We start from the raw sequence: 12,542 nt of genomic DNA, 5'->3' as shown, positions 1-12,542 counted from the left end.
TAAACATGGTTCACCTAAATAAATCACGCTGCGTTTTTTTTAAGTTGGCCCATGCTATTAGACTATTAGTTTTTATACCTGACATGAAAATTAAAAGTTTTATTCTTAAGATGTTTTTTGAACGCGGTCGAACACAACCAGATTCTATAGAAAACAAATCGTATCTCTTGCTATTTGAATAATAAAAGGACGTCGTAAATGTTGTGTTAATGTCTAAAGTCAAGAAGTATGAAAAGTATATCAGAATATTTAAGTTTTCTACTATATCAAGTTGTATGTGCATTTTGGTATATTTTCGTGGGCAATGTGTGTTTTTGTCAGTGCTTGGTCACATTTTTGAAAAGTAGAACTGCTGCTCGTCTGCTCTCTCAGTGAGCGTTGTCTCCATCTCTCTTTAGCTATCGTAAAAAATAATGGGCTAAAAGTTAAAGTGCTGGAATTTGTTAGAAAAAGATAACACTATTTAAATATATTTATTTTATTATTCTAAACAAATTATCGTTCAAATACGTTGTTTATCCACGAATACAATTTAACACCTTCTACCGTCTTTTAAAATTGTATTGTGGTTTAGTGACGCAGCCAAAGCGCATTTTATGGTGTGGTCTGGTTGCGTAAAAGGTAATTTTTTATTTAAAAAAAAAAAATAGAAAAAGTGTTATGATGTATGATTGAAAAACAAAGATTTAGACGCTAGTGCCAATCAATGTGAAGAGATGCTGCGTTAAACGTTCGTCTGTGTATGTTGTGTGTCGCATATGTACATATTTTTTGTCTCACCGTCGCCATTTTTAATCAGTCGTTTTCGCTGGATTTCTATGGCACTATATGCATCTCTTTTTCTCATTTCATAGAATTAGCGTCGCGTGATGCAGTGTTGAAAAGCGCGCCGCAGCTGCAGTAAATAAAAGGCCAACGTATGATAAAAGATCATTTTTTGGGCATAAGCGAATAATAGGCACCATGGAAGACCTTACCAAAAACATAATCTTCACAAATGCCATTAATGGGCAACCGGCCACAATTCAGTACCAAACGGCGGATGGCACCATTCTTAAACAGCCCAAAATAGAGGGTCAAAAAACAGAGCAGCAGCCTACCTTCTATTATACGACAAATGTAAGTACTTTATTTACTATATGTAAATGGGGGCTGACTTCTTCATATTGTCTTCACATAGGGCAATGGCGGTACCGTCAATCTCGCTCAGCTGGCCACAACAGACGACAATAAGACGTGCTACATAGCCCAACCAGTGGGCGGCTACAACTACGCCCTGGTCAACGGAATGCCTCTCAATCAGGGTGCAGCTCTTGGCATCGCCACGGTAGACGCACAAGGCCGCATCCAGATAGTTAATCAAAACAAGCCAATTGCAGCTGTATGTAAAAAAGTTCTCCTTCATCAGAGCCTAATGCATTTCTTTTTTGCAGAACACAATATCCAACATCAGCTTTAAGTGTGACGTCTGCTCAGATATGTTTCCTCATTTGGCACTGCTCAATGCTCATAAGCGGATGCATACAGACGGGGAACAGCAGCAACAGCAGCATAATACCCAATCAGGCGGTGATTCTATTGCCGTGGTCAGCGCGCAGGGGCTTGTGCAGGCACAGAACATCATTGGAAATGGCCAGATGGGTCAGATACAGATTGTGTCTTCTGACACGCTGGAGCCGGTTCAGCAATCTGTAATGCAACAGCAGCAACATGAGTCAAAAGCCAGCAAGTGCATAAATTGCGGAAGCTCTATACTGCAGCAGTCCAAACGCAAAGGTCCAAAGCAGGTGCGCTGCGAGTCCTGCATGCAGGCTGAACAAACGGCGCAGCAGCAACAACAGCTCTTCGTCGCGCAGGACGGTAATTGTAAAGGTTTATCTGTCAAATGGACCATAACTAAATTCCTCTTTTGCAGGTCAAATGGCGCATCCAGTGCAAATCATATCCACGACTCCTCAGGCCCAAGCACAACTGCAGCAAATTGTGGCTGCACAGACTGGCGGTACGACGCCAAAGCGGGAGGCGAGCAGTGGGTCTGGCCACCATCCTGTGAAAAAACGAAATTCCCAGCAGATGACCAAATGCCAAAAATGCAATGGTTCTGGAGTGGTGCTATTGGGGCAGCACTCACACGCTTCGCACAGCGGTGTGGGCGGATCGGTAAAGCAATCAGTTACTGTTAAAACTGAGTGAGTATAAATGGAATTGCAACCCAATCCTACGCTAACAAAACCAAGGTGTTTGTCCTGCAGAAATCCGTCAAAACCCTTCAGTTGTAATATATGCGGTGGTCTGTTTTCACGATACTCAAGTCTGTGGTCCCATAAAAAGCTGCACAGCGGTGAAAAAAACTACAAGTGCAGCATCTGTGGGCTGGCCTTTGCTAAAGCCGTTTATTTGAAAAACCACGCCCGTATCCATACGGGCGAGAAACCCTATAAGTAATACCAATCTTTTAGTTGTTGTTGATTTCATTTTACTAATTGCGTTAACTTTATACAGATGCCAAACCTGCGGCATGCAGTTCTCACAGTCACCGCATCTCAAGAACCATGAACGCACGCATAGTGGCGAGCGACCCTATGTATGCGGTGTTTGCGACAAAGGCTTTGCGCGCCACGCCACTCTTTGGAACCATAGGCGCATTCACACGGGCGAAAAGCCATACAAGTGTGAAATTTGTGGATCTGCCTTTTCTCAGGCGGCGCACCTTAAGAACCACGCAAAGGTGCACTCCGGAGAAAAGCCCTACAAGTGCGAAATTTGCACTGCGGCGTTTGCTGATCGTTTTGCACTCAAGCGTCACCGAGGTATACACCAAAAGTACGGCCAAACAGGGCCTCGTCAGACCAGTAGCGATGGGATGATAGTGCACAAGCAGGAGATTCCTGACATGGAGGATGAGGCCCAACAGGAAGTGATCATTGGTGGGTTATAGATAGCTTAAATGAGAAGGTTACAGGCAGCTTCTCGAAGTCACAAACACTGGAGCCCACCCTGTTCAGCTTCAGTTTATCGAAGGTTACTATGATCAGCTGCCTCCAACTATGCTAGCCCCAGAACCATTACCAAGGGCACATTCTCACCACAAAGATATTTAAAAAACAAAACAAACGATGTTTCATCGGTAACACTTCAGCTGCATATTTTCTTTCTCCACTTTCATGTGGGATCTTCAAAAATGGGCGAAACCCAAAAACGCTTTTTACGTTAAGCATACAAATAAACTTAATTTATTTGGTAGCTTGTATAATATACTTAAACATCTTTAAACATAAAACGCATTAATGTATAGGCATCGTATTTTTAAGTGTTATAGGCTATTCTCTTATACAAATTGTAGGTGTAAAAATGGATTTACGACCAAGTCCGATACGTATGAATATGCACAGGTAATAGCACACACATATAAGTTGAAAGTTATAAGCTTAAATATATTTTGATTAAATGTATGTAAAATAAGTATGTATTAAATAATGCATAAAATCAAATAAATATTTGAATAAAATACAATTTTTTAATAACCTACACCAAAAGCAAGTGCATTAACCTAGAATTCAGAGGGATCCCAGAAATGAGAACTATTTTACTGTCTTATAAATTATTTTAATGTAGATAAGCAAATAGTTTTTAGTTCGAATTTATTTTGTTAGTGTTTTATCAAATTCATTTTATTCCTACGTGTAGGTCAGTTAATTTGAATTTTGGTTATGTATGTATATAATAAATAAATAGACGAAACTTTAAATATTCATATACATAAAAGAGTAAAATAAACAGATAATGTGAACTACTGGCTGTCTTTCCAACAATTTTTTTCGTGTTAAAGTTGATTTGTAAAATGAATGCGTTATTTCAAACTACTTATTTATATATTTTCGTATGACTTTTTAAATAAATTAGTATGAGATATGTTGTAAGGATATGAAGTGGCAACGTATTTTTTTTTTTTTACGAAAAACAAGGTTTTAAAATATATAACTCATAGTTAATATTATTTGGAAATAAGCTTCCTTTGAATTATTATAATTTGCATTGTGTAAAGTTGTGTAGGTTAGTTATTGGAGAATTTTTAATGCATATATCGTGAATTGCGTATCCCATCGAATACGTATTAACGAATATGGATCCTGCTATGGTACCGTTTTTGAAATTGCAAACCATATAATCATAGATTATTCAAGAATGAATATATTTTGGTTACACGGCAGGCATGCATGCAATACGCAATTATGTATGTATATTCAGGATATGGTCCACGGTTTATTTTTTATAATTCAGCTTCTACTTAAAAAACTAAAATCGTTACAAGGCTACGTTTTTTACATTTGCCCATGGGCTTTGCAGCTTGGTAGAGTCCTTCATTTTTGTTCTAGCTATATTGAAGACATAAGTATTTACCTATGCAAATATTGGTGAATTTTGTATATTTATGCATTTTATTCATGTAAATAATTTCCTCCTTTCAAAACAAATATTTCTAACGCTTTGAAATGTTCAGAAACAATATAAGCAACGCCTAAAATAAATGCAAATCAACAAAATGTGGATAAACTAAAATTTAAATTAAAAATCAATTTCAATATTTCTTACTTTTAAATTTCAGTATCAGTTTGGATTTATATTTTTTTTTTTAGGAGCAGGAGTGTTAGATTTTGCTCTCACCATTAAACAATAATGTAAGCATGTGATTTTGTAGTAATTTTTTCATTTGAATTTTATTAGTTTATATTTTTTATTTTTGTGAACCGATCTTGGCTATTTGGTATTTCACTCGTAATTAAACATTTTGTATACAGACTAATTAAACAAATCATTTATTGTTCTACCGCCTTCCCTTGTGACAGCTCACCCACTAAATTCTATAAAGGTCTAAAAGTCCTAGCCTAAGCGTCGATCCGGCTGTTATGGAGTCTTGGACAAGACTCAAGTTAAAGTCAAAACAAAAAAGCATTTACATCATACATACATAAATGATTACTTCTCGACATAAACATTAAGCGCAAGTAGCACGGTTTTTACGAAATTTTGTAAATAAATCAGATTTTTCCAATAATTTCTTATTGACGATAAGCCTGTTTTATTTGTTTACAGGATTTTTTAATCTTATCGACTTGATGTATTGGGCAAAAGGCCGAAATACTATTGTCTATTCGTGAATAGTCTTAGTTCGTTCAAGCTTGTAAGATAGTTTGTTGCTATTTTAAAGAACCCTTTTACTTATTCAAAAGCAAATTCCAAAGTAGTACTTTTACAGATTATTGTTTACAGACGATAGCCATTAAAGTTAAATACTGGTTTGATCGGAAGTTTTTTGTTTTATTTTGTTGATACTTTTTTGTTATTTTGAAATTCTGGAGTAGTTTAATCAAAATGTATTTAATTCACAGTCTTCGTAATCAAATACTTTTTATTCACACAAACTTTCAGATCCATTTATGAATTACTTTTCGAGCTAGACATCCCTAAAGTTTAAAATATATAATGGTTTTACTAACTATAAAAAAATAAATTTAATTTTAGTCATAACTTTTTAATGAAACTAATACATTTTTGTTATACATAGTGTACGATGTAGCCTACGTCTTGTACATATGTAGGTCCGCATTTACATTTCCAATAACACTACGATATCTTTTAGTATGCCAAGCAGACTAGGCGTGGCTATATTGGAACATGCATGTTGAATCCTCTCTAGTATTCATGGTTTTCGTGATACAGACGGACACACTCATAAAATGAGTGTGTAATTTCAAAGCTTATAGTGCCATAGTGCCAACAGGTCCAAAGAATACTTTTTTTTTTTAGCTTTTTTAAGACAAACGAAAAAAGAGATAGTGTATTTCCGAGCACTGCGTTATTATAATCAGGAAAATTGTATTACATGTCTAATGCATCTTACATGCGGGTGCTTTCTATGGGACACCCCAAGGTGTCGTTGAACAGATCGGAATGAAAGGAGTGACTGTTGCCAGTGCTTTCCCTCCGAAGCTCTTTTGATTGATTTTTGAACGCTCTTAATCAACTATCTCTGGATGTGGTTTTGAAAATAGGATCTTCGCCTAGCTCCAGTTTCATAAGGGCCGCATGAGATCCTACATCTATGGTAGTAACTCGATTGTCGCCATCCGCTGCTGAGGGAAGCTTCGTATGCTCATTGTCAGTGTACACCGCCATAATGATGCATACAAAGTTTTGGCCAGATTGCGTGTCACGCGGATGCAATGTCACAGGATTGAACTTGTCACTTTGTCCCTCAGAGTACGTTTGCAGGCGCTCGAAGACCTCCGGATAGTGTTTGCTCAGCATGACGCCGCGCCTTGACAAAATGTCCAGAATGTTTGAAAGGATCAGCGATCTATTGCCTTGCTGTCCGGGATTGAAAGTTAAAATGAGGATTTCCGTCCGCTCCGGCAATGCCCCAACAGGTGCCGGTTGCAGGATCGCCGCCTGATGCTGCTCTAGTTCGGCCAGAACTGACTTGCAGAGCTTCAGTTTGGCACAACGACTCACCAGTTGGCGTTCCCAGCGCACAGGAGCCTGCCCCATGCCCGGTGCCTCGGAAACCACGCAAATTGCCACGTAAATGAGCATCTTGGTTTCCGGCTTGTACTCCGTGCTGAGCTTGAGAAGTTCTGAGTATAGCTCTAGGCCCATCTCGGCGGGCATAAGGTCCGGCCAGCGCACGTACGAAGCCTCTCCCATGCACTGGAACCCGTTCTTAATGAATCCTTCCGCCGCCTCAGCACTGCGAAAGAGCACACGCACAACGCCACGTCCCTGAGACAGGCTGCCCTTGCGGGCCAAAAGACTCAGATGGCGATGCGAGTCAAGGTCATCCTTGCACGTGGCCAGCACCTGTCGACAAATGTTAGACGCACGCGAGTGCAGGCACGCCTTTCGATGCTTTTCCCAGTGCGCCCGCCGACACTCTCGCGAACAGTATAAATGGGAACAATTGTGGCACGACTTGTACAGCTTCTTTGCATCGCTGGGAGAGGTACTCTGGTCGCATTTGCTGTTGCGGCAGCGAACTAGTTGTTCCGATCCCAAGCCCGGCTTCGGTTCCTCGATGAGTTGCAGCTGTCCGCCGCTTCCTATGTCCGAGCGCGTAGCTGTGAAGGCGGAGTCGCCCAGCGAGACTCGCCGGCTCTCTTTGGGGATATTTGGCTCAGCACTATCTACAGTATCAACTGAATGCGAGTTGGACTGATGGGGTTGGTCCTTGGAATATCGTTTTTCCTGCGAGGGGGTGTCGCCTTCACTCCGACGACGGAGCCGCTGCTGCTCGGCGGCTGATTGCACCTCCAGTTGTTGCCGAACTGCTGCGCCTGCTGTTATGAAATATATGTTTGAGGATTAGTTACCCTTGGTTATTGGTAGTGTTTTGAAAATAAGAACAAAAGGCATTCCAAGTAAACATATACATATGTACATATGTATATAAGTAAGTATACTTACATATATACATATAATAATTTATATATGTTTTTCAGTTTGTTACCTATTAAATGATACCTAATCATTTTAAAAGGCCATTTAAAAAATATACGCTGTATTTTGTCTTAAAAAAGGAATAGGAGCGCCTGCAGCCTAACTATTAATCAACAGATCTCTATATAATTAAATAATTTTTAAAAATTTTGGGTTTTTTGCGGATTGCGATTTTAAAGTGAGCGTGTAGAAAATATTTCTGGCATACTGATGAAATTTAAAAAGTAAAATGGGAACGGAGTGGGGGTGGTAGTTTTTGGCTGTTAGAGTGGGCGTGGCAACGTTTTGAAACACTTTCTTCAACTTGTTACATAATTTTCAACCAATTTAGTATACGAATATCCTTTTACCGAAGACATTATAGCATTATTCTAATGTCTTTGCTTTTACTCTACGAGAACGAGTTACGTCTAAAATAGGTGGGTGTTGCCTTAAATTATTATATTAAGTCATAATATGGCCAGCCACAACAGACTTAAATTTTTGTAGTAGTCACTTTCGCATTCTCTCCGGGTTTGCTTTGACACTAAGTGGACTACCGTCATAAAATTTCCCGTAGTATTTAAATCATGTATTTCCTATCAGACCGTGTAAAATAACTAGCACTATGTGTCGACAGATGAATGTTTGAATGTCATTTAATTAACTTAGTTAACTCTAACAAAATGTATCTTAATTTACTTAATTTTATTTAGCAGGAAGGTAACTGGGCGTGTGCTTCTTCATATCCTCAATGCCTAATTTCCTAGTTCGCACCACTTACTCGATCTAATCACCCATATCATCCCTAAGTCCATTAATGAAAAAACAAGGGAAAGCACTATAGTCGAGTTCCTCCACTATCAGAAACCTTTCAACAAACTTAATAGAAAAATAATCAAATTAAAATAATTCAAAACGTTTTCAAAAGTGTGGGAGTGAGAATTTTGGAAGAACGGCAGAGATAGAGATATGCAAGCAGCAAACCGAGTGGCGTAGAAAGCAGAATTCAGCATGCAGTATGAACATTTTTAATAAACTTTATATATATACCCCGATATTTAGAATTTGTGACACGTAGATAAATATTAAATTTTAAATATGATTTTTTCGAATTTATTATTTGTTTTGCCTATTTAAAAAAAAATGTATCTAGCTGAATAACACTTATATAATAGTACAGAAAATGTACTATAACGTTCTCTATTTTCTAATCTGAACTCATCTTTGCTTGTTTCCTTAAACCTAAAAGAGGAATTCTTTTAATTTTGAATATATGATAAAACAAGAGAGAATGCTGTGGTCGAGTTCCGAGACCATACCAGTAGTCAGCTAAAAATTAAACTTTTTTAAAAGTGTGGGCGTAACAGTTTTGGGTGGTTTTTTAGCAAATCAATAGAACTTTGCAAGCCAAAAAAAAAAATGAAAAAATATCGAAACATTTATCAAAAGTGTGGGCGTGGCAGTTTTGGGCGGTTTGTGGTCAGTGATATTTCGTAAGTCAAATAAAAGCAAGCCAAAAAAAATGAAAGATGTAAATCCTCTACCTATTTCTGAATCTACGCTATTATTGTTGTGTATTTATAATAGTAAAATTAAACTTACAGGTTCATACCTGTTGTCGTCGAATTGGGGGTGTAGCTGCTGTAGGAATTGTTGTTCTGGCCGGATAAGTAGGTAGTTGGCAGTCCTAATAGCGAGGCTAGGACATCTTCTAGCGATGCGCTGCTTAACGACCGTTCGGGCGCTATATTACTTGTTGGTACTGTTAGTGGATTAAGCAGGCCAGGAAATGACAATTTTGGTTGTAAAACATACGAAACAATTAAATTTTTAAGGAATAAAAAAGTAACTAACGCCAAAGTACCTAGCAAGCACACTCAAAATAAAATTAAGGATGTGCATTATGGATGTGTATCAAACACAGGAATAAACTTAACGAGAGAGAACGCTATACTCGAGTACCTCGACCATTAGATACCCGTTACTCGCATTCCCTAGAAGGAATGAGTATATAATCGACAGACCTTTTCTGGAAGTGCTCACGAGTTCCATGAATAAATGAGTTTTAATGTTCAAGCAACATATTGGTATTTACAAACATGTTTTAAATGTTTTTTACACATTTGGTTAATCTTTGAACACATCATTTGGATATGTACAATTTCTAAAACAATCTTGCGTTTGCGCACTGGCGCTTGCTTGACCTCAACTTCATAAGTCTTCTAACTGTTACGCGTGTACTTTTCACCGAGTAACAGGTATACAAATGTATGGAAATAAATAAAATAATAGCAATTTGTAATATAATTCGGATTTTATTATAGAAACAAATACCAAAGTGTAGTCCGGTTTTGTGTATAGTCATATTAAAATATAAAATTCACGTAACTAACAAATCATATAAAAATATGTGTTCGATTTCATTCTTAATGGTCTCATTTTAGGTATAGTAATATAGGCATATATCTAAAATAAACATGGGTTCCAGTTTTCCCGCACCGATGGCAAAATACATGGGAAGTAGCATTAATAAGTGACACAGTCGTTGAAGAACAAAATCGTGAAGACAAAGAGATTTACAATCGGTCTTATTTTTTAAGTTTTAAGTTGGTCAACAACATTTTGATTTAAGTTTTCCTCGTTAAGATACCGAATATCTCGAAGTTCATACAAAATTGAAAATGGACAGACAGACGGAGATTAATTGCATATCTACCTGTTACATTCTTTTCTACGGATCCAGTTAATATATTACTGTAGGAGTAACGGATATAATCTTTTGCCCAACTCAATATTTGTCTAAGACCGAAGCACAGGAAAATCGTGCACATTTGATAATTGAATAAATAAAATAAATAAGACGCAATATAGAACAAAATATTTTTTTGCGCATATAGGCTGATGATTTTATACGGAATAAAAGAGTGGATACCTACGTACACATAATTTTAAATGTATGCATATAGGCTAAAAAACTGCCGTGCACCAAAAAAAAGCATAATTTGCGGCTACCAGTATTTCTACTCTGGTAAACTATCAAACTTGGATGGCGGACTCACCGCCACCGTTGTCAATACGATTTATTTTGTTCATGCGATGTGGCAGCTGATCAGCGGAGACTACAGGCGACAGACCAACATCCAGATGCACTTGGAGCCGCTGTTGCTTTCGTGCTAATTCGGGAGAATTGTTGTCCATTACGGGTGTCTGTGGCGAGTCCAGGGTCCGTGTGCCAACGAAGCTGCTTTCCAGCCAGCACCTGAAGTTAGAAAGTACAAAAATGATAGTTGACCAATATACAAATATGAATATTAAACATGATTTTATTCAAAAGCCTGCTAAAAACATTAAGTTAGTATAAATAATATTCTGTTGTTGAATGATGGCATTAAAAAAGATGTAACAGGGTAAAATCAGACGACTCGATTAACTTAGGTTCCCCATTATGGCTACTGATAAAACTTAGAAACTGAAAGATTTTCAAAAGCTGACATTAGATACTGATAAAGATATTTCAGCAGCACAGCCAGTACTTGAGAAAGCTTAAAATGTACTACAAATAGTGGCCTTTAAAGGTTGCCCACAACTTTACATTGCTGATCAGTTAATTTCAATGATTTTATTGTTAACTGTCAAAACATTTTTAAAGATCCGATTTCAAAACATCTTGACCCTTAGAAGGTAATTTTTTAGGTAAATAGAAATGTTATTTACACATACTTTTAGCATGTCGGTGCCGGACGTTATGGGCTGCGGCTGTGGTGTTTTAAAAAAAACTTGTGCTTCAAGTTTGGCGTCACCAGAATTCGTATGCCTAAATCTGAACTTTTTTGCTCTCACAATTTCCGCAATATCTCGACTTGTATATGGATGTTCAGACTAACATATTGTTAAATGATGTTGCCACGCCCACTCTAACGTCCACAAAGTGACCATAAACGCCAAAACCTTAGAAAAATGTTTTGATATTATTTAGTTTTTCTATTCGTCTTGTAAATTTCTATCTATTTGCCAAAAATCTTTTTGCCACGCCTTCTCTACCGCCCACAAACCGCCCAAAATTGCCACACCCATACTTTAAATGTTTTAATTATTTAAAATTTGATTATTAGACTTGTGAAGGTCTATTGATTTTCAATCAAACTTTTTGTCACGCCCACCCTTAGGCCCACAAAAACGCCCAAAACTGTCACTCCCACACATTTGACAAACATTTGATTTTAGCTGAGTAACGGGTATCTAATAGTCGGAGAACTCGACTATAGTATTCTCTCTTATTTTGAACCATTGCAGGAGCCTCTTTACCAGACAACAATAATAATTTTTCGCCCCAGGCAGTCAGACACGATTACTAGACTCGGTTACATTTTTACTAATCGGAGTTTTGCATCAAAATGCGATAGATGAGTATAAGAAGTACACACACCGGTTTACTCGACCTTGGTTAGTCATTCGTAACTGTTCCAATTTCCACTTCCGGAAGACTTACAAGAGTTCAAATTTCCCAGCCATGTTCCAAGAACCACTTCCATAATATTGCCAAGGAGTCGAATCCTGTTCTGGTATCAACCTCACAAAAACCTCACAATAATGTTAAACCAAGTGTTCGGCTGGAGAATTTCAATACGGCGGCACACGAACACTAATTTTTTAAAAAATACGTTGCAATAACATTGCACCTGATATTTTATAATACTCTTCTTGGTGATTATACTTAAATTGATATATTGAAACTTAGGTATTTATAAATATTTATTTTGTGGAGCACCACAAGTACGTAGCGCATGTTTTAAATTCCATTCGGATTTGTATAACATGATTTACTGTTGACATGGTACACATTCTAAACAAATAACGTGTAAGATCTTTTGTTTATTGGAACCACCTCAATGCGCTAGTGTACTTGTGTAGGGAATATCGTTTTGTAAGTTTTTAAAGGGTGGCCACTGAAAATCGAGAGGTGGAAAAATTAGGGATTCGATATTCAGAAGTTCGATATATTCAGGATCAATAGCCGAGTCGAACTGGCCATGTCAGTCTGTCCGTATGAACGCCTCGATCTCAGA

The 12,542-nt window shown here is 37.7% G+C and overlaps 2 protein-coding genes across 9 annotated transcripts in view; one reads left to right on the top strand and one right to left on the bottom strand.

Annotated features, from left to right (window-relative positions):
* Positions 1–296: 296 nt before the first annotated feature.
* LOC6548596 (zinc finger protein 93) lies at positions 297–3,280 on the top strand. 2 transcript variants are annotated; one of them, XM_001973905.3, is made up of 7 exons: positions 297–621; positions 855–1,119; positions 1,181–1,381; positions 1,434–1,860; positions 1,916–2,189; positions 2,253–2,441; positions 2,503–3,280. In XM_001973905.3, exons 2-7 carry the CDS (start codon positions 964–966, stop codon positions 2,936–2,938), a joined length of 1,683 nt encoding a protein of 560 aa, XP_001973941.1. In that variant the 5' UTR covers positions 297–621; positions 855–963; the 3' UTR covers positions 2,939–3,280. The 2 variants fall into 2 exon arrangements, with proteins under 2 accessions (XP_001973941.1, XP_015012010.1); XM_015156524.2 differs by having other exon boundaries at positions 2,238–2,441.
* Positions 3,281–5,519: 2,239 nt separating this feature from the next.
* LOC6548598 overlaps positions 5,520–12,542 on the bottom strand; it is a 37,605-nt gene continuing 30,582 nt past the window's right edge. For 4 of the 7 annotated variants that reach the window (XM_026982857.1, XM_026982856.1, XM_026982859.1 and 1 more), the window contains 3 exons: positions 10,536–10,735; positions 9,089–9,238; positions 6,022–7,334 (listed from right to left, as the gene is read on the bottom strand). In XM_026982857.1, the coding sequence (XP_026838658.1) occupies positions 6,022–7,334; positions 9,089–9,238; positions 10,536–10,735 (1,663 nt within the window). Of the gene's footprint in view, positions 7,335–9,078; positions 9,239–10,535; positions 10,736–12,542 lie in introns of all 7 variants that reach the window. The other 3 variants (XM_026982861.1, XM_001973907.3, XM_026982860.1) reach the window with 3 other exon arrangements.

Source organism: Drosophila erecta, unplaced genomic scaffold, assembly GCF_003286155.1.
Source record: "Drosophila erecta strain 14021-0224.00,06,07 unplaced genomic scaffold, DereRS2 tig00000246-arrow-arrow-pilon, whole genome shotgun sequence".
In the NCBI taxonomy this organism is placed as follows: domain Eukaryota; kingdom Metazoa; phylum Arthropoda; class Insecta; order Diptera; family Drosophilidae; genus Drosophila; species Drosophila erecta.
The sequence above is the reverse complement of the archived record's forward strand: the minus strand, read 5'-3'. Positions and strand labels throughout refer to the sequence as shown.

Excerpts from the sequence above, each read along its gene's own strand:
- LOC6548596 (XM_015156524.2), top strand. The coding sequence starts at position 964 with ATGGAAGACCTTACCAAAAACATAATCTTCACAAATGCCATTAATGGG. Across the intron at positions 1,120-1,180 it reads CCTTCTATTATACGACAAAT|GGCAATGGCGGTACCGTCAA; the intron begins GTAAGTACTTTA and ends GTCTTCACATAG. Across the intron at positions 2,442-2,502 it reads ACGGGCGAGAAACCCTATAA|ATGCCAAACCTGCGGCATGC; the intron begins GTAATACCAATC and ends AACTTTATACAG.